This window comes from Miscanthus floridulus, chromosome 1 (genome assembly GCF_019320115.1).
Source record: "Miscanthus floridulus cultivar M001 chromosome 1, ASM1932011v1, whole genome shotgun sequence".
Taxonomy (NCBI): domain Eukaryota; kingdom Viridiplantae; phylum Streptophyta; class Magnoliopsida; order Poales; family Poaceae; genus Miscanthus; species Miscanthus floridulus.
This window is the reverse complement of record NC_089580.1, coordinates 52,691,987-52,710,275: the sequence shown is the minus strand read 5'-3', so window position 1 is coordinate 52,710,275 and position 18,289 is coordinate 52,691,987. Positions and strand designations below refer to the sequence as shown.

At 52.1% G+C, this 18,289-nt stretch overlaps 2 protein-coding genes across 2 annotated transcripts; one reads left to right on the top strand and one right to left on the bottom strand.

Moving 5' to 3' along the window:
• Positions 1-861: 861 nt before the first annotated feature.
• LOC136483802 (transcription factor MYB120-like) lies at positions 862-3,561 on the bottom strand. Its single transcript, XM_066480972.1, has 3 exons — positions 3,089-3,561; positions 2,239-2,971; positions 862-1,208 (listed from the first exon to the last, which is right to left on the bottom strand). Exons 1-3 carry the CDS (start codon positions 3,455-3,457, stop codon positions 940-942), a joined length of 1,371 nt encoding a protein of 456 aa, XP_066337069.1. The 5' UTR covers positions 3,458-3,561; the 3' UTR covers positions 862-939.
• Positions 3,562-13,808: 10,247 nt separating this feature from the next.
• On the top strand, positions 13,809-16,920 carry LOC136456770 (uncharacterized). Its single transcript, XM_066456744.1, has 6 exons — positions 13,809-13,913; positions 14,200-14,765; positions 14,897-14,948; positions 15,057-15,530; positions 15,936-16,244; positions 16,705-16,920. Exons 1-6 carry the CDS (start codon positions 13,809-13,811, stop codon positions 16,918-16,920), a joined length of 1,722 nt encoding a protein of 573 aa, XP_066312841.1.
• The last annotated feature ends 1,369 nt before the right edge of the window (positions 16,921-18,289 follow it).

Sequence of the window (18,289 nt, the reverse complement as noted above, 5' to 3'; positions counted from 1 at the left end):
TAATAATTGCATCAGAGTATCAGACAACAGCAAAGTAAGCAAAATCTTTCTCTGCACGGATGTGCAATGTCTGAAGTTGATAAGGATCATGATTAGTGCTCCCATTCTCCTATCTGGACTCAGGACCATAAGTTCAAGTTTGGTCCTACGCCAACGGCTACGTGTGGCCCCAGCAATTTCCTTGTATGTGATCCTAGGTTGTTTCAATTGCCTTTGCATTGTCTACTATGAGGTGGCAGCTGAAACCCAGCCAGCTACTCGATCTGCTCACAAAAGGTAAACTTGATGTCAAGTTTAGGACGCTGGTATTTCAGACGTGTTTCTCTATAATCACGAACAAATCGAATAATAGGCATTCTTCGGTTCAGATTGCTCTAGCTGGAGGGGCAACTTGCCACAATTTCCAAAAGTTTCAGGGTGCCAATCTGACTTCTTGTCCTCATGAGCACATGGATCACAACTTAGCACAAATGGATTGTACCATGTTTGGGTGATGTCATTTTAAGTAGCCATACTGGCTACACGCAAGAGGACTATATACTCTCTTGTGAGAGAAAGAATAGTGATAGATGGATGATGTACCTCCCAGAAAATCCAGAAAACGTTGAGGGGATCTACCTGTAAAATCTACCATTGATTGATGATGTCAATTGAACTGGAAACTGGACAGAAACATGCTAGAGATGCTGACGCAAATTCGGCTGGATTGCGCAGATGAAAATGAACAGTCGGTAACTAACCAACATAGTCGTCAAGAACGGTACACAGAACACAAACAGATTTGTCCATGATGCTTGGCATCTGACAGCAGCAAGAAATTAAAGGTTCAAAAAAGGCATTCTGTCTCCGGCTCCTTAATCAGTTCTCCGAATCATCGGATGGATGTCTTAATCGACGATTCGACATGGCTAGGCCGATCCCTGCAGTTCTTGCACGAGATCAGCAGATCCTGGACATGTTGCTCCACTTGCAGACACCATCGAGGCCCCAGTCCTGGTCCGACGAGCTGGTGCCGCCGGCGACGTGAAGGTCGACGGTGGACGGGTTCTGGTCGTCGCTGCTGTGCTGCGAGGTCGAGCCGGAGTGGTTGGAGGCAGCAGCCGGCGGCACCGTCTCCGGCGCGCTGAGCGCTGGGTGCACCAGGCCGAGCAGGGTGTCCATGTCGTCGTCAACCCTGTGCTGCACGCCGCTGAACCTGTTCTCTGGGACTGAAACCAACAACAGAGAAACGCACGACGAAAAATCAGGAACAAAGTGACATTGCTGGGCAGGTGCAGCACAAATTCTGAAAGCTCAATTTGCTCCATGAAAGTTCCTATATATTCGCACGATAGCACGCACATCATAAAAGTTAAAATCAGTAGCTTTTATAAATTATTAGTCCTGATTTGATACTATTCTTTTCACTGATCACGATGACCTGTCTATTTTTTTTAAAAAAGAAAAGAATGAGAACCTCTCTAGTTAATCTCCGGAAAAGAAATATAGCTATATATGATCATCCTGATTATGCTAAGTTTTCTTGCTTCAAAAAACAATGCTAAGCTTGTGCAGAATATGACAGCAATGTGACGTACGTGTTGCAATGGAAGCTAACGAGCAATCATACAATTGCGAAAAGGAACGATGAATTGGAATCATATTACGTCTGATTAGGTAAATGATAGATAAAGTGGTACGTGCAGAGGGAAAAAAATGTTGTTAAAGCACTTGGCAGGATAAGGTAAAGTAATCATGGAACAAGATCAAAGGTAGTCACTGTCTTGCAAGGACAAAAAGAAAACCCTCTCCATAGACAGCACCTGCAGAAGTTTCTTTAACCTTAAAACTATCAAAAAGAAAGACAAAAAAAAAAAAAAAAAATCCAAACAGTGTGCTGTCCATGTTTCAGATTTTGTCCAAATCCCAACAAAATATACTTAACCAGAATTACTTTCACCAAGGCACATTTATTCCTATTAGTACTGCCAAGTAAGTGAACTCTGATTAACAGATCCTGACACCGCGAAAAAGATTAGAATTGTTTAGCTTTTAAAGAAGTTGGTGGCACATAGCAAGAGAAAACAAACCGAGATTTTGTAAACACAAACGAAAAGGTTCACACTAATCTGCCAATTCACATTGTAATCATGAGTATTTGTTCTCTTCCCCCGCAAAGCAACAAATCGAACTCCGAGTGCATCCAAAAAAGAGAGCAAGATGTGAGAGAAATGCTTCACACACGGCATGACTACTCACCTCCGCCATCATGCCGCTCCAGGGCAGCGCCGCCGCCGCCGTTGGCCGGGACCAGAGCCGGCGGATCGACCTTGATGACGTCATGCAGCTCCTGCAGCATCTTCTCAAGGCTCGCCGCGTTCTGATGATCCGGCAGCGCTACACCACCTCCAAATCCGGCGGTGGCGGTGGTGGCGGCCGAGGTCGGCGGCGTCGGCTGGCCGTATTGGTTTGAAGGGAGCTCCACTCTGGGGCCAGGGGACGGCGAGAGCGGCGGGAGCCTGCTCTGGTCGGTGACGCCGCGCACGCCGTAGCCGAGGGACAGGTCCGGCGTGGCCGGGTGCATCGGCCCGGTCGGCGTCGACGGGGACACGGGCGACGAGTGCGCGAGCTGGAAGTACTGGGAGTTCCGGGCGAACGGCTTCTCCCACGGGGACGACGGTGCCGAGAAGGGCGCCGGCGAGAGGAACTGCACCGTCTGCTGGTTGGGCACGGCGAGTTGGCGAGCCAGGTCGAGCGGCGCCGGGCGGGAGCTGGCGTACCCGGCCGATGCGGCGGCGCCCAGCGCCTGGGCATTGGCCGTCCCCGACAGCTGCGGGGACGCCAGCGGCGAGAAGTCGTCGTAGCGACAGCGCTTGGAGAGGGCGAGGTGGAGCTGCACCTCCGGCGGGTACACGGGCAGGCCGGCGCGCTGGCGGCGCTTGGTCCTCGTGTTCCAGTAGTTCTTGATCTCGTTGTCCGTCCTCCCCGGCAGCTGCGGACGCGCACAAACCAGCACAGGAACGAACACGAAGCATCAGTCACATCACATCAACAAGTCGCCATAAATAAATTATTCATTCAAGCCGAAGAGAGTACAGTGCTTGCTTACATGCGCGGCCATGCGCGCCCACTTGTTGCCGAGCTGCGCGTGGAGCTGGGAGATGAGGAGCTCCTCGTCGGGGGAGAAGGAGCCCTTCTTGAGGTTGGGGCGGAGGTGGTTGGTCCAGCGCAGGCGGCAGCTCTTGCCGCAGCGAAGCAGGCCGGTCATCCTCTGCACTGCGTTCCAGTTCCCCTCGCCATGGTGCCGGACGTGGTCAATGAGCATGGCATCCTCCGCGGCCGTCCACGGCCCCTTTTTGAGCACCACTGGCGTCGCCTCCTGCTCCGTCACATCCTCAGCATGTGCATGGCCCTCCACCACCACCTCCTCCTCGGGCCATGATGTCGGCGCCGCACCGGTACCGGGACTCTTCTCCATGGCGGGCGTCCAACGGCGGCGCCAGAGAACGGTCGAGGAGGGGGAGGGCGGCAGGGTGGGGGCAAGGAGGTGACTGCGATGGGAGATTGAAGGGAAAAGTTGCTAAAAATGGAGGCAGGGGAGCTGGCGTTTTCGGTTTGTGTGGTTTGCAAGTGGTTTATGCAGGTGAGTCAGTGCGGAGGAGGGGCTACGCTGTGCTGTGGTGTGGGTCATTTGGCTGTCTGCCCCTTTGAGGCTTTTTGTTTGCACTTCCCTGTTTGCTCTCTAGAGGCCTATGCATGGGCAGCATAGATTGGAGCATCTGATGCCTGGGGTTTTTTTTGGTGCAACGCCTGCGTTGTTGGCCTATGTGGGCGAGGACCGGGAGATGGAGAAGATCGGGGAGTGCCCAAACAGATATGCTGTGTAGGAGGAGGAGAATGATTAGGGACTAAAGATGGGCCCAGCTAAGGCTGGCCCTATGCACGCCCCCAAAATAAAAAAAAATATATATGAGCAATTGCTTTTTTCCATTTATGGCCTTCTCCGCTGTTACCGGCCTTAACCATCGCCGTTCCTCCACATTGCCATGCGCTAATCTAGCCACTGCTCGGTTCCTCCGCCGACCCTCCCTTAAGTCGCCCCCGCCGTTTAGCCGCTAGTGTCCCCGCTAGCTTGATGTGCCATCCATCACCCATCAGTACCGTCGGGTAAGCTGCTACCACCTTTATGCTCGTCGGTCTTTCAAAACCGTAACCACAAACCATCTAACACTAACCTAGCTCGTGTTTTCGTCGTGGGTTTGGCCTCCTCCACCGTGGACCAGCACACCAACGAATTCATGGAGAGTTTCCATGACCCGTCTTGCCAGTAGCACTACCACCTGTGACACCATTCTCTTAGAGGAAGGGGGAGGGGGAGGAGGGAACGAGGAGGGAGAGAGAAGAGAAAGAAAATTGTTGGCTGCCTGTAGTATAGGATAAGATTGCACATGATACCCTTGAATTGTGGATCGATGAAGGATATTGTAGGGATCGAAAATAAAAATCTTAGCTAGTTCCATTAAAGATTGCATACTAGTTCCTGTGTACCACATTAAGATATAAGTGAATAGAAGGGGTTGGAGCAAGAAGGGTAGAAAGATGGTGTGATGGGGCTATATGTCCAATATGCTCCTTGCTATGGCCCTGTGAACCCATTATATTGATCATGCTTTATGTGGTAGATGTATAACATCCATACAAACATTATTGGAGCATCACCAACAATATCCCAAAAAGAAGCCCAAACATGACTTTGGTCTTGGTTAAGAAATACAGGACTCCAACTGTCCAACGATGCCCTAAATGATCATCCTAAATTCCCGATCACCCAAAAGCCTCCCCAAAACATCTCATTTTAGTGCTCCATGGATGTTAGGACAACTCCCATCCAAGCCAATGATTAGGCTAAGCTAGAATCCCTTGACCGCACTCAACCTGACCTCAATTTGTACGGTTGTCCTAGTGTGCTACCCACATAACACATAGCTATGCGACCTTCATCCAAGATCAATCGCAAGAAAATGACCTCATATGGTTCACGATAGGTTCACATCACATTTAATAAAATTTTACTTAAGTTTACAACACAATTGTCCACAACTTAGTTCATAACACGACAAACACATTAAGGTCTAGCAGAAGTCTTGCGACTAGCGACCTAGTGGGCAGCGGTCCATGGTCGGGAGTTTGGGACTCGGGCAGAGGAACTAATAGCGACCTAGTGGGCGGCGACACTTGGATGCAAGAGTGAGATATGGAGAGGCACGCGGTTGAGAGTCGGGCGAATGGCCACAGGTGGAGAGATATTGTCAGGGTTTGGAGGGAATGATGGATGGATGGGTGAAAGCTCTAGTTTGGTTTTGGTGAATTGATGAAACCCTAAGTGCTAACCTAGTTTATCAAGTGATCATGAGATAGATAGCACATTCCAAGTGGTGAAGCAAATGAAGATCATAACATGATGATGATACCATGATGATGATCAAGTGCTTGGACTTGGAAAGAAGAAAGAGAAAAACAAAAAGCTCAAGGCAAAGGTATAAACCATAGGAGCTATTTTGTTTTGGTGATCAAGACACTTAGAGAGTGTGATCACATTTAGGTTTGATAGCCGTACTATTAAGAGAGGTGAAACTCGTATCGGAATACGGTTATCAAAGTGCCACTAGATGCTCTAACTCATTGCATATGCATTTAGGATCTAGTGGAGTGCTAACACCTTTGAAAATGTTTGTGAAAATATGCTAACACATGTGCACAAGGTGATACACTTGGTGGTTGGCACATTTGAGCAAGGGTGGAGAAGTTAGAAGTGAAAACGAGTAAGTGTCGCTGGTTATACAGTGACCGGACGCTGGACCTCTGAGGGACCGGTGCGTCCGGTCATGTGTAACAGTGAGATGCTGGCGTCGGTCAACTGACCGGACGCTGGGTCGCTAAGCGACCGGACGCTGAGGAACAGTGTCCGGTCAAGTTGTTGGATGGCATGGTGATCAGGGTTAAGCATCGGTCGCTGGGATGTGTCCGGTCCTGCATGACCGGACACGTCCGGTCAGCAAAAACTCGTTTTGGACCCTTACTGTAAACGACCGGACGCTGAGGGTACAACATCCGGTCAGCTCTGTCGGAGCGTCCGGTCAACATGTCGATCGTTGAGATCAAACGTTCACCGTTGAACGCAGGAGACACGTGGCCGCCATTGGGCGACCGGACTCTGAGGAGCAGCGTTCGGTCAACCCGATCAGTACCCAGTGAAGGGGTACAACGGCTCTATTTTGTGGGGACTTCTATTTAAGCCCCATGGCCGGCTGTAGCTCACAACCTTTGGCCATTTTCATTAACATAGCAACCTTGTGAGCTTAGCCAAAGCCCTTCCACTCATCTCCATCATTGATTCATCATCATAGTGAGATTAGAAGTGAATCCAAGTGCATTGCTTGAGTGATTGCATCTAGAGGCACTTGGTGTTTGTGTTTCACTGTGGATTTCACTTGTTACTCTTGGTGGTTGCCGCCACCTAGACGGCTTGGAGCAGCGAGGATCGTTGAGCGGAGGGTGCTGAATGTCTCCGGCTCCGATCGTGGTGATTGTGAGGGGTTCTTGACCTTTCCCCGGCGGAGCGCCAAAAGGTACTCTAGTGGATTGCTCGTGGCTTGTGTGATCCTCATCTTGTGTTGGTTGTGCGGCACCCTATTGAGAGTTTGGCGTGTGAAGCCAATTAGCGCGTGAACCTCCAAGTGAGTGAATCACCACAACGAGGACTAGCTTGCCGGCAAGCAAGTGAACCTTGGTAAAAAATCATTGTGTTCATCTTTGATTCCGAGGTGATTGGTCTTCATTGTTATTCACTCTTGTGATTGATTGGTTCCTTCATCTACACGGCGGTATAACCTTCTTGATCACTCTCTTTACTTTACCGCAAACTAGTTGACAAGCTCTTTAGTATAGCTAGTTGTGAGAGCTTGCTTGCTTGGTTAGTGTGGCTCTTTAGTTAGCCTTTGAGAGCACACTAACATAGGGTAGTGTCATAGCTATTGAGTGAATAGATACTATCTAAACTAGAATTATGGTAGGTGGCTTGCATTTTGAGTAGGCTAGCGCAACACTTGCTTCGCCTCATAATAGTCTAACCATTTTGTTAAGTGTTGTTGTAGAAATTTTTATTAGGCTATTCACCCCCTCTAGCCATTAGGACCTTTCAAGTGGTATCAGAGCCGAGGTCACTGTTATTTGAGGCTTAACAACCTTCGGTGTTAAAATGGCTCAAATCAACAACACCAAGAAGCCACCCCAATTTGATGGCTCCAACTATCCCTATTGAAAGGCCAAGATGACAACTTATATCAAGTCAATCAATAGGAAGGTTTGGAAGGTGGTAGAAACAAAAATTGAGATAGAAGATCCGGAGAATCCCACCGCGGCCGAAGAAGTACTTCTCCAAAACAATGACATTGCTCTAAGTGCTATTCATGATGCAATTGATGAAAGAACATTTGAGCAAGTCAAAAATATTGAGATGGCTCATGAGGCATGGAAGAAGTTGGAAGAGTCATTTGAGGGCACTCAAGCCGTGAAGGGTGTAAAGGCTTACATTCTCAAAGAAAAGTTTGCAAGCTTCAAGATGAAGGATGATGAGAGTGTGCCAGAGATGTTCCATAGGCTTCAAGTGCTTATCATTGATCTCAAAGCACTTGGAGAAGAGGTGAAGGACAAGGACTTCTCCCATAAGTTCTTGAGATGCTTGCCCTCAAGATTTGGTACATTGGTCACCATTCTAGTGAGAAGCAGTTTGGACACTATGACACCAAACCAAGTGTTGGGAGATATAATGACCGATGATACATATAGAGATAATGATGAGAAGGAAGAAAAGGAGAAGAAAGATGAGAAGAAGAAGAGCGTGGCATTCAAAGCCACATCATCCAAGGGCAAAGCAAAGCAAGAAACATCAAGTGAAGAAGATGAATCATGGGATGATGATGATGATGAGAAGATGGCTCTATTTGTCAAGAGATTTGGCAAGTTTATGGTGAAGAAGGACTACCGTGCTAGAAGAAAGAAGTCTTCATCCAAGAACAAAGAGTCAAGAAGGTGCTTCAAGTGTGGAAGCAAAGATCATCTTGTTGCTCAATACCCATACAATAGTGACAATGATGATGACAAGAAGAAGGACAAGAAGGAAAAGAAAGAGAAGAAGGACAAGATGGCCTTCAAGAAGAAGAAGGGTGATTCATATGTAGTCACTTGGGATAGTGATGCTTCCTCAAGTGATGATGATGATCATAGTGATGATAACAAGACCACCAAGAAGAAGGTTCTTGCAAGCATTGCTATCAATGAGAAGCCTTCTCTCTTCGAATCTTCATCATGCTTCATGGCTAAGGACACAAAGGTATAATCTTGTGATGATGAAAGTGATGAAGAATATGATGATGATAATGAACATGAAAATGAAAATGATAGTGATAATGATGAACCTACTAGGGATGAATTATTTGACATGCTAGAAGATGCTAAAGAACACTTTGACATTAAGAGAAGGGAATGCAAGAGCTTGAATAAGGAGGTAAAAGCCCTTAAGCAAGCCCTTGATGAGCTCAAAGCAACTCATGAGAAGCTAGAGGAAGCCCATGAGAAGCTTGGCAAGGCTCACAAAAAGCTTGAAAAGGCTCATTCTACTTTGCTTAATGAACAAGATAAAAGGAAGCATGTTGAAACTTGTGATGTAGGTTTAACTTATGATATAATTGATGAATCACTATCTATGCCTATCATTGTTGCTCCTACTAACCGTTCTTGTAGCACTTCCACTTTTACCTCATCTAGTAGTGATGGTCTCACTTGTGATACCTCACTAGTGGTTGAGAATGAGAACCTCAAGAAGGAGGTCACTAAGCTCACTCACACCTTAGCTAAGGCTTATGGTGGTGAGGACCGCTTGCTTATGTGCTTGGGTAGCCAAAGAGCTTCTCTCTACAAAGAGGGATTGGGCTATACCCCCCAAAAAGGCAAGGCGGCCTTTGCTCCTCACAAGACTAGTTTTGTGAAGAACAATGGTCGGTTTTGCACTAGTTGCAAGCAAGTTGGTCACAAAGAGCAAGAATGAAAAAACAAGAGCAAAAATGCTAATGTATCCTCCATTAAGCTTGATTCATGTTATATGCTTACTAGGGGTACAAATGGTGTAAAGGCTAAGTTCATTGGTAAACCATGGATGGGCTCAAATAAGAAAGCCATTTGGGTACCAAAGAGCCTAGTGACTAACCTTCAAGGAACCAAGCAAGTTTGGGTACCTAAAAAGAATTGATCTTCTTTTGTAGGTCAATTATAAAGACGGAGGAAGGCAGTGGGTTCTTGATAGTGGGTGCACTCAACACATGACCGGTGATGCAAGAATGTTCAACTCAATCAACACCAATGGCAATGATGGTTATGATAGTATCACATTTGGTGACAATGGCAAAGGCAAGGTCAAAGGGCTTGGTAAGATTGCAATATCCAATGACATGAGCATATCTAATGTGTTGCTAGTAGAGAGCTTGAATTTCAATTTGCTATCCGTGGCACAATTGTGTGATCTTGGATTCAAATGCATATTTGGGGTAGATGATGTAGAGATCATAAGTGTAGATGGCCCTAATTTGATCTTCAAAGGTTTTAGATATGAGAATCTATACTTGGTTGATTTCAATGCTAGTGAAGCTAAATTATCTACATGCTTGTTCACTAAGTCTAGCATGGGTTGGTTATGGCATAGAAGGCTTGGTCATGTTGGAATGAAACAATTGAATAGATTGGTTAAGCATGACTTGGTTAGAGGTGTCGGTGTTTTAGACCAGCGGGCCCTCAACTGAATAGTGAAAGTGTACTACATGCCCCTAATCCTGGATGGTCATGCAAAGAGACACAAGGTTTATACTGGTTTAGGCAATAGGTGCCCTACGTCCAGTCTGAGAGAGCGATCTTGTATTCCTTGCACTGAGGTGCTTGTAGTAGGGGTTTACAAGCTAGGCGAGAGAGGGAGCTAGTCCCAAGTCTCTGCGTGGAGCGGCGTGGGTTGCTTGAGATGTTGATCTCTTGCAGTGAAGAGGAGTGTGAGTTACAGAGCTATGTGCGTTGCTCGTCCGTGTGTGTCTGTCTGAGCGATGTCTCCTTCTGTCTATGCGTGTTTAGAAACAGCCCTGGTCACTCCCTTTTATAGTTGAAGGGGGGATAGGGGCGATACATGTGTTCGCTATGTGGCATTTTGTGAGTGGAGGCGGTATGTCCGAGCCCTGTAGCTTGTCACTGTGGTGGCATGGTCGACGGAGTGGTCTTGTCATCGATGCACTAGAGCGACGCGCCAGTCACGCCCGATCCTGTGCAACGTGGGAGCTCCTGTGATGGCTTGACGCAGGGCATGATGCATACTGTGGATGATGCGCCGGTCGCTATATGTTGACAACATAGTGAGCCGAGGCCTAGTTAGTGCAGAGGCTAAAACATCGTGGGGGGCTTGGCGGGCGCGAGTCCCGAGGCTATAGGGACACGGAAGCAGGTAGCCAACGCTCGGAGGGAGCTATTGGTCTTGTACGATGATTCTGAGGCTACAGGGACCTAGACATGACTCTCCACACCGCACTATCCTTGGAGCAGGTGGGGTTAGGCAGCACAATGCTGCATGGGTGTCAGTCGTGGGCATAGTGCCGAGCACAGCGACCGGTAACCCCTGCCCCGTTCTGTCCCGAACGGCATGGCGTCAATGTGACTCCCATCTTGTCGGCCACTCCGCTGTATCGAGCCATCATTCGGCTGACGTCGCGAGAGTGGTTGGTCGCACCAGTTGGATGTGATGTCTTAGTTGAGGCAGCGGTGATGGGGTAGCTGCCGAGCCAGCCTCGAGCGAGGCAGAGAATCGGTACCTCGTCTGAGGCCTTACGTGCAGGGCCTCATGCGAGGTGAAGAATTGGTACCTCATCCGAGGCCTGGCGGGTGGGGCCTCGGGCGAGTCGGAGAATCGGTACCTCGTCCGAGGCCTGGCGGGCGGGGCCTCGAGCGAGGCGGAGAATCAGCACCTCGTCCGAGGCCTTACGGGCAGGGCCTCGAGCGAGGCAGAGAATCGGCACCTAGTCTGAGGCCTTACGTGCGGGGCCTCGAGCGAGGTGGAGAATCAGCACCTCGTCCGAGGCCTTACGGGCAGGGCCTCGAGCGAGGTGGAGAATCAGCACCTCGTCCGAGGCCTTACGGGCGGGGCCTTGAGCGAGGCAGAGAATCAGCACCTCGTCCGAGGCCTTACGGGCGGGGCCTCGGGCGAGTTGGAGAATTAGCACCTCATCCGAGGCCTTACGGGTGGGGCCTCGGGTGAGTCAGAGAATCAGTACCTTGTCCGAGGCCTTACAGTTTTATTTTGGGCCGAGCCTGCTTCGGGTGAGTCGGGATACTGTTCGAGGTGGGCCGGGTGGTCCAGCCGAGCCTCGGATAAGGTGGGGGTTTATCGGTAGTTGTCTCTTCGCTTTGATTTTTATATGGTCTAAGCAATTTTTTCGGTTCTTGCTTAGGGGACCCCTTTTTATGGTACCCGACAGTAGCCCCTGAGCCTTAAGGAGAGCGTGAGTGCTCTTCTTGAGGTTTTGATGAGACTTGGCTTGCGACAGCTCTTGAGTGCGAGCTCGGGTTGCTGGGCCTCGTCTTGTTTGTAGGAAGAGCCCCCGAGCCTCTGCACAAAGAAAGAGGGCAATAAGGAGTTTCCCTGTCTTTTTTATGCAGCCCTCACGCATCCTTTTTGTTTGGAAGGAGGGATGGAATATGCTAGGCTACCCTCGGTGGGCGCGAGCAGTGACACCTCCGGTGAGCTGCTATCGGGTAAGTCCAAGTGGAGGCCCGTGCCCCATTCGATAGGGGTCAGCTGGTGGTCTAGAGACACACTCCAAAAGTACCAGAGGGTTTCTCTAGTGGGTCCCAGGGCCGTTCGATTGGCCCCGAGGGCTCGGTGCCTCCCTGCGGTGGGATCCCATTCAGAGACCTCCCTGCTGGTCTCGGACACGACTTAGGGCATCCCAAGCAATTGCTTGCTTGGGCCTCGGCCATGTACGGGCTCGCCCATAGTCATCCCTAACTCTGTTTGTCCTAGGGTGGCTATCGAGACCCTCGGGGGCCTAGCCTTCAAACCCCTAGACCGTAACGGGCTCGGTGCCCTTTATCGTGTTTTGCCGAGCCCCCGAGTGTGAGTTTAGGTTGCTGGGCCTCGGCGTGTATGTAGGAAGAGCCCCCAGGCCTCTGTGCGGAGTAAGAGGGTGATCAGGAGTTTCCTTGTCTTTTTTGTGCGGCCCTCGCGCATCTTTTTCATTTGGAAGGAGGGGTGGAGTATGCCAGGCTACCCTCGGTGGGCGCGAGCAGTGACACCTCTGGTGAGCTATTATCGGGTAAGTCCAAGTGGAGGCCCATGCCCCATTCGATAGGGGTCAGCTGGTGGTCTAGAGACACACTCCAAAAGTACTAGAGGGCTTCTCTAGTGGGTCCCAGGGCCGTTCAATTGGCCCCAGGGGCTCGGTGCCTCCCTACGGTGGGATCCCATTTAGAGACCTCCCTGCCGGTCTCGGACATGACTTAGGGCATCCCAAGCAATTACTTGCTTGGGCCTCGGCTATGTACAGGCTCGCCCATAGTCATCCCTGACTCTATTTGTCCTGGGGCGGCTATCGAGACCCTCAGGGGCCCAGCCTTTGAACCCCTGGACCATAATGGGCTCGGTGCCCAGTTCCTTAGTCTGAAAGGAATCGGGTGGGGATATTCCCCTCCCATCAGCTGACAACGGCGGGTGCGCCTTTTGGGGTGGTTTCTCAAGGAGATGGAATGGCACCTACCATCGCTATGGTCAGATGCGACGCGATGTCTGCGGATGGGACGTTACTGTGCGTGCGCGGTTAATAAGGAAAAGGTAGACGCGCGGGCGGTTTAATCGGATCCGGATTAACTACGCTAGATCTGAGGGGAACTTCCTCGGTTTCATCACCCATCCATTTCGCCCCCTTCCCTCCCCCATAAATATATGATGAGCCTTGCCCCACCCCACCTTACCTTGCCTACATGCGTTCGCCCTTTCTGCCCTCGAGCGGTTGCTAAGAACAAAGGAAGAGAGCGCCGGGGAGAAGAAGGGAGAAGGGAGAGGAAAGGCGAGAGAGAGAGAGATAGCAAGAGTATGCCTTACCATCATAGCCGTGTTCTCCACCACATCCATGGCCGGCGGCATTGTTGTCGTTCAGGCAGATCCTTGGGGTTCGTGTGACGTGTCCGCGGCGACGCTGCAGTCGCTTGTCGACGATGGCCTCCTCCGCCCGGTTACCGACCCCAACAGACCGGAGTGGATTGCTCCGGGGGCCGAGCCAGAGCCGAGGCCATGCGATGGCTACATCGTGAGCTTCGTGGCCTTCCATGAACATGGTCTCAGCCTACCAGCGGACCGGTTCATGTTGGTGCTCCCACACTACTATGGCGTGGAGCTCCACAACTTCAACCCCAACTCTATCGCACAGACGGCCATCTTCAACACCGTCTACGAGGGGTACCTAGGCATTACCCCCCACTGGGAGCTATGGCTCCACCTCTTTCGGGCGGGGCTCACCACTAAGCCGGTGGGCACCTCGGGCACGCGGAAGGCGTTGAGGGCCGGCGGCTGCACTCTCCAAGTGCGCCAAGACCGGTAGCCCCTCTACATCCTAGCCCAGCTCGTGTCGTCCAACCATCACTGGTACAACAGCTGGTTCTACCTCCATAATGACGATGGCAGACTTCCCCCCTATACCGGGCGGGTCGTGGAGAGCCAGCCAAAGAAGTGGAGGTATGGCGTCCCGATGGCTGATCAGCCCAAGCTGCGGCCGCTCCTAGAGGCGTTGGAGAGGCTATGCAGCCGTGGCCTTATGGTGGCTGTGGTCATGGTGGCCTTCCACCGCCGGAGGGTGCTGCTGCTGATGGCTCGGCGGTAGCGCCTATTCGAGATGACACCGGACGATCCAATCGATGGTGTCCGGTTGTTCGCCGTCGCCCTCTCTGACGAGGAGATTCTACATCGGGTGAGAGAGATGGTGGAGGGGCGACTGAGGAGCAGTGGTCTATCCCCATTCCCGATGCACCCATCATGGGGGTACATCTCTCTAGTGAGTCACGCACCACTGTGGCCCCCGAGGCCTCCTTGCTCCTTACATTTTCAATATGTTCCCTCATTCGCGTTTACTGTTCCTGCAGGGGATGGGGGATGTGCGAGCCTCCCCGCCGCTTGTTCCTGAGGATGCAGAGTGGTGGGTGGTGAACAGGGCACATGCCAAGGTGTATAAGGAGCAGAAGGACGCTAAGGAGGCAAGGCGCAAGAGGAAGAGCCTCGAGCATGGCGAGCTAGAGAAACGTCGCCGACAGCAGAGGCACGATGGTCTCCCAGTGGAGCCGTCTCCATCACCGTCGTCGACAGATTCCTCGAGCGATGATGATGAGAGCGAGGTGGGGTGGGGTCCTCTGGCCCATCTCCCTGATGTCGGGGGGACTGTGCCCAGGGTGTCAGCGAGCAGCCCAGCATCTCTAGGAGGAGGAGGAGAGGATGCCTCAGGGCTAGCGATCGCCCGCCCTAGGGCTGAGGCCGACGCGCCCGAGGCATGGGCGTTGGGGAAGCGCGCCATCAGTCTAGTGGGCTCGACGGTAGAGGTGGAGCAGATGATGGTGGGGGCGACCCAATGGCCTTTGCAGAGGGTAGAGGGGGCATTGGAGTCCAGTGAGGGCCGTCCAGTGACGGCGGACACGGAGGCCGTGCCACCGCCGTTGTAGAGGACGAGGGATGCAGTGTAGAAGCGGTTGTGTCCCCGTTCGAGGTAAGTGTTTTGTCAGTGGAGTTTGTAGCATCTCCCGCTCATCCCTTGGTCGTATGCTGACCATGTGAGTGCTTTGCCTTCAGCCGGAAGCATCAGGCAGAAGCGCTCGCCCTGGTGCCATGTAAGGCGCTCAAGGTGAGCACCAGCTCCACCGCCCAATGGGTGGTGGAGGTGCAAGCCACCATACAGCATGGCGTGGCATCAGCAAGGGCCAACCCGAAGGAGCCAGTCGCCCATGGATAGGCTACCGAGGTGGCCACAAAGCAAGCGGAGGAGGAGGAGCCTACGCTCGGCGAGGCCGAGGCCCATGAGTCAGATGAAGCCGAGGTGCCTTCAATTACTAAGGACACTAAGGCCAAGGCCGAGGCCCTTAGGACTTCTGAGGCCAAGGTGGCGGAGGCCGAGGCCCTTAGGGCTTCGGAGGCCAAAGTGGTGGACGTCGGGGCTCCCCGGACTGCCGAGGCCGAGGTGGCGGAGGCTAGTTTGGGCGTGGTGGAGCCGGCCGCCCAGGATGTGGAGATGGAGGCGGGGCAAGCTTCGGTACCGCCCTCGGTCCAAGACCCACCGCCGTCACAGGAGAGCGCTCGGGAGGTGGAGGTTCATTCAATCTCCTCCGACGATACTTCTTGGGGGAAGGAGGTGGTGGACGCTGAGGCGACCAGTACCGTGGAGTGGCCAGCTCCGACCTTGGGTGAGGGGAGCTCGGCCCTCGTCCAGGTACAACCCGAGCCCCACGGGTGGGATAGCCCACGTGTCTTGTGGTGGAGCTAGGACGACCCTGAGGGAGAACCTCTGTTTGCCCTCAAGGACGCGTCCGAGGGGGGGCGCTGGGACTCCTTCGAGCAATTCCACCATCTGGCAGAGCAGTCGCTACGGACAGCGCTGTCCATCATGGCTGACGATATGCCTGGCGTTGCCCAGGTACGCGCCTTCTTTTCTTGTGCTGTGTTGTCTTTTTCCTGAGTTTTCTCATAGTGCTTGACGTCCATTCTGCCTATCCAGGAGCTTGAGGCCTGGTCCCTCAGGAAGTCATTGTTCCTCCAGCGAGAGAGGGACATCTGGGACCAGCTCCGGTAGTAGAAGGACTTGCTCGCCAATGCTAATGAGCTTCTATCGGCGCAGAGCACAGAGGTGGAGGACCTCCGCCTTCGCTGTGTTGATATGAAGGCTGAGGCAGCCATAGCTCGGGAGCAGGCCGCCCCTTTGGCTGCACGGATCAAGGAGCTGGAGGAGGAGTTGACTCAGGTGGCCGGCAAGCGGGACACCTTCAGGTCCCGAGCCGAACAAGTGGAGGTCTCTGCCAAGGCCGTTGCCGGGCAGCTGGGGGTGGAGCAGGGAGCGCACCTGCTAACAAAAGGTGCCTTGGCAGAGGCCCTCAAGGTGGTCAAGGTCTCCTGGGTCAAGGCTTTAGCCTGGAAGGAAAAGGCCAAGGTTGAGTCCTGTTGAGCCACGCCCCTTGCTTTATTTGTTTTTCTTGCGTTCGACTCCTAACTCCCCGATGCAACGCAGAGCTAGAGAAGGAGGCTTCCAGGGTGGCCGAGGCCTCTTGGGTCGAGGTCCAAAGCTAGAAAGAGAAAGCCGAGGGTGAGTCCCATAGGCCTTCACCCCTATTCAACTTATTTCCTTTTGTGCTTAACCCCATCCCGCTTGTCTTGGCGCAGGGTTGGAGAAGGAGGTCTCTCGGGCGGCTGAGGCCTCCATTGAGGTGCAGGCGGTGCTCGAGGCCGAGATCTAGGAGCACAATGCACTGCAGAGCACCGCCCGTACCGCCTACGAGGCCCTAGAGGTCGGGGGGGGGGTCAAATTGGGCAGCTCCCTCGGGAGCCGCTTGATCGCATTGAGTGGCCGAGTCCATGAGCGGCTCTGGGGGGCGCTGCATACGGGTGTCAAGCGCACCCTGGCCATCGTCTCCTCGCACTACGTCGGCATTGACCTTGAGGCCATCAGCGATGGTTACGTCTTGGCTAAGGATGACAAGGAGGCTAAGGAAGAGGTCATGAAGCTGGTGGAGGTGGCTGAGGCCCCTGGCATGGCGCTGGCCAAGCTGTTCGAAGAGGAGGTGGTTCCTCCTACGCCGAGCGCCGATGCTGGTGACCCTAAGTTCTAACCTGGGCCAAAGGGGTCATGTAAACATATTAGGACTTATGTTACTGTATCATAACGCTTGTGGCCGTCGAGGCCTTTTAAAGTACTCGTGTGTATACGCTTTTTAATCATTTTTTATTGTATTTCCGAGCCTCTACCCTCTGTCTTGTCTCTGAACATATCACTTGCAAAAAACTTCCTCAGAGCCTAAGCTGCCCCTTAGGCAAAAGGTGGTGAGGGAGTTGCCATAGCCCGGAGGCATAGGCCATCTCACGGCTCGGCTGGCCTTTTGGCCCTGAGACAGACTTTCGGTCCTTAGGTTTTTTACAATCGATTTGTCAGGGTACACGAGAGAGTTTGGTGTAGAAATTTTTTTGAAAAACAACTAAAAAATGGTGCCTGGGACTTAGGGGGGGCCCTTCTAGCCCCCAAGGGAGGCTCGGTTCTGCAGAGGTAGAGCCGAGTCTTGTTCGAGCCCTGCGGTGGGCACCTCTATAGAGGCGGAGCTGAGTCTCTCTTATAGCGTTATCATAACACCGATCCCCCATCGACGGGCTTGGGGGATTTCTCAAAAAATTAGAACAACTAAAGAACATTTCTTTATTGTATTTTGAGAAACAATGTATACAATGCTTGGAAATTTAAGGGTAGAAGCGACGTAGCTGTTCTATGTTCCAAGTGTTGGTGAGGATTTCGCCCTTCTCATTGGCTAGCTTGTAGGTCCCAGGCTTTAGCACATGGTTGACGATGTACAGCCCTTCCCATGGTGGGGTCAGCTTGTGGCGGCCCTTGTTGCTCTGCCTCAGTCTTAGCACTAGGTCGCCCACCTTTAGGTCTTGGCTTTGAATGCGCTGGGCTTGATAGTATCATAGGTCTTGCTAGTACTTGGCTGAGTGTAGCAGCATAACATCTCGGGCTTCCTCTAGTTGGTCAAGGGCGTCCTCGTGGGCAGTGCGGTTGCCTTGCTCATTGTAGGCCTATAGCCTCGGGGAACCGTACTCCAAATCAGTGGGGAGGATGGCCTCGGCTCCATAGACCAAGAAGAACGGTGTGAACCCCATGGCTTGGCTCGGAGTGTTCCTTAGGCTCCAGATGACTGACGGGAGTTCGGCAAGCCATTTCTTGCCAAATTTCTTCAACCGGTTGTATATTCTTAGCTTGAGGCCTTGTAGGATCATGCCGTTGGCATGTTCTACTTGGCCGTTTGTCCTAGGGTGTCTTACGGCCGACCAGGCCACACGGATGTGGTGGTCATCGTAGAATGTCAGGAACTTGTGGCCGGTGAATTGTGTCCCATTGTTAGTGATGATGGTGTTTGGAACCTTGAACCTATGGATGATATCAGTGAAGAACAACACCACTTGCTCAGATTTGATTTGATTGATCAAACG

Bases quoted from the DNA above. Each gene is read 5' to 3' on its own strand.
- LOC136483802 (XM_066480972.1), bottom strand. From the start codon at position 3,457: ATGGAGAAGAGTCCCGGTACCGGTGCGGCGCCGACATCATGGCCCGAG. The intron at 2,972-3,088 runs GTAAGCAAGCAC...GCGCGTCCGCAG, and splicing joins GGGCGCGCATGGCCGCGCAT to CTGCCGGGGAGGACGGACAA. The intron at 1,209-2,238 runs GTGAGTAGTCAT...TGTTGGTTTCAG, and splicing joins GGAGCGGCATGATGGCGGAG to TCCCAGAGAACAGGTTCAGC.
- LOC136456770 (XM_066456744.1), top strand. From the start codon at position 13,809: ATGGCTGATCAGCCCAAGCTGCGGCCGCTCCTAGAGGCGTTGGAGAGG. The intron at 13,914-14,199 runs GTGCTGCTGCTG...CTGTTCCTGCAG, and splicing joins TGGCCTTCCACCGCCGGAGG to GGGATGGGGGATGTGCGAGC. The intron at 15,531-15,935 runs GTACAACCCGAG...CTATCGGCGCAG, and splicing joins GGAGCTCGGCCCTCGTCCAG to AGCACAGAGGTGGAGGACCT.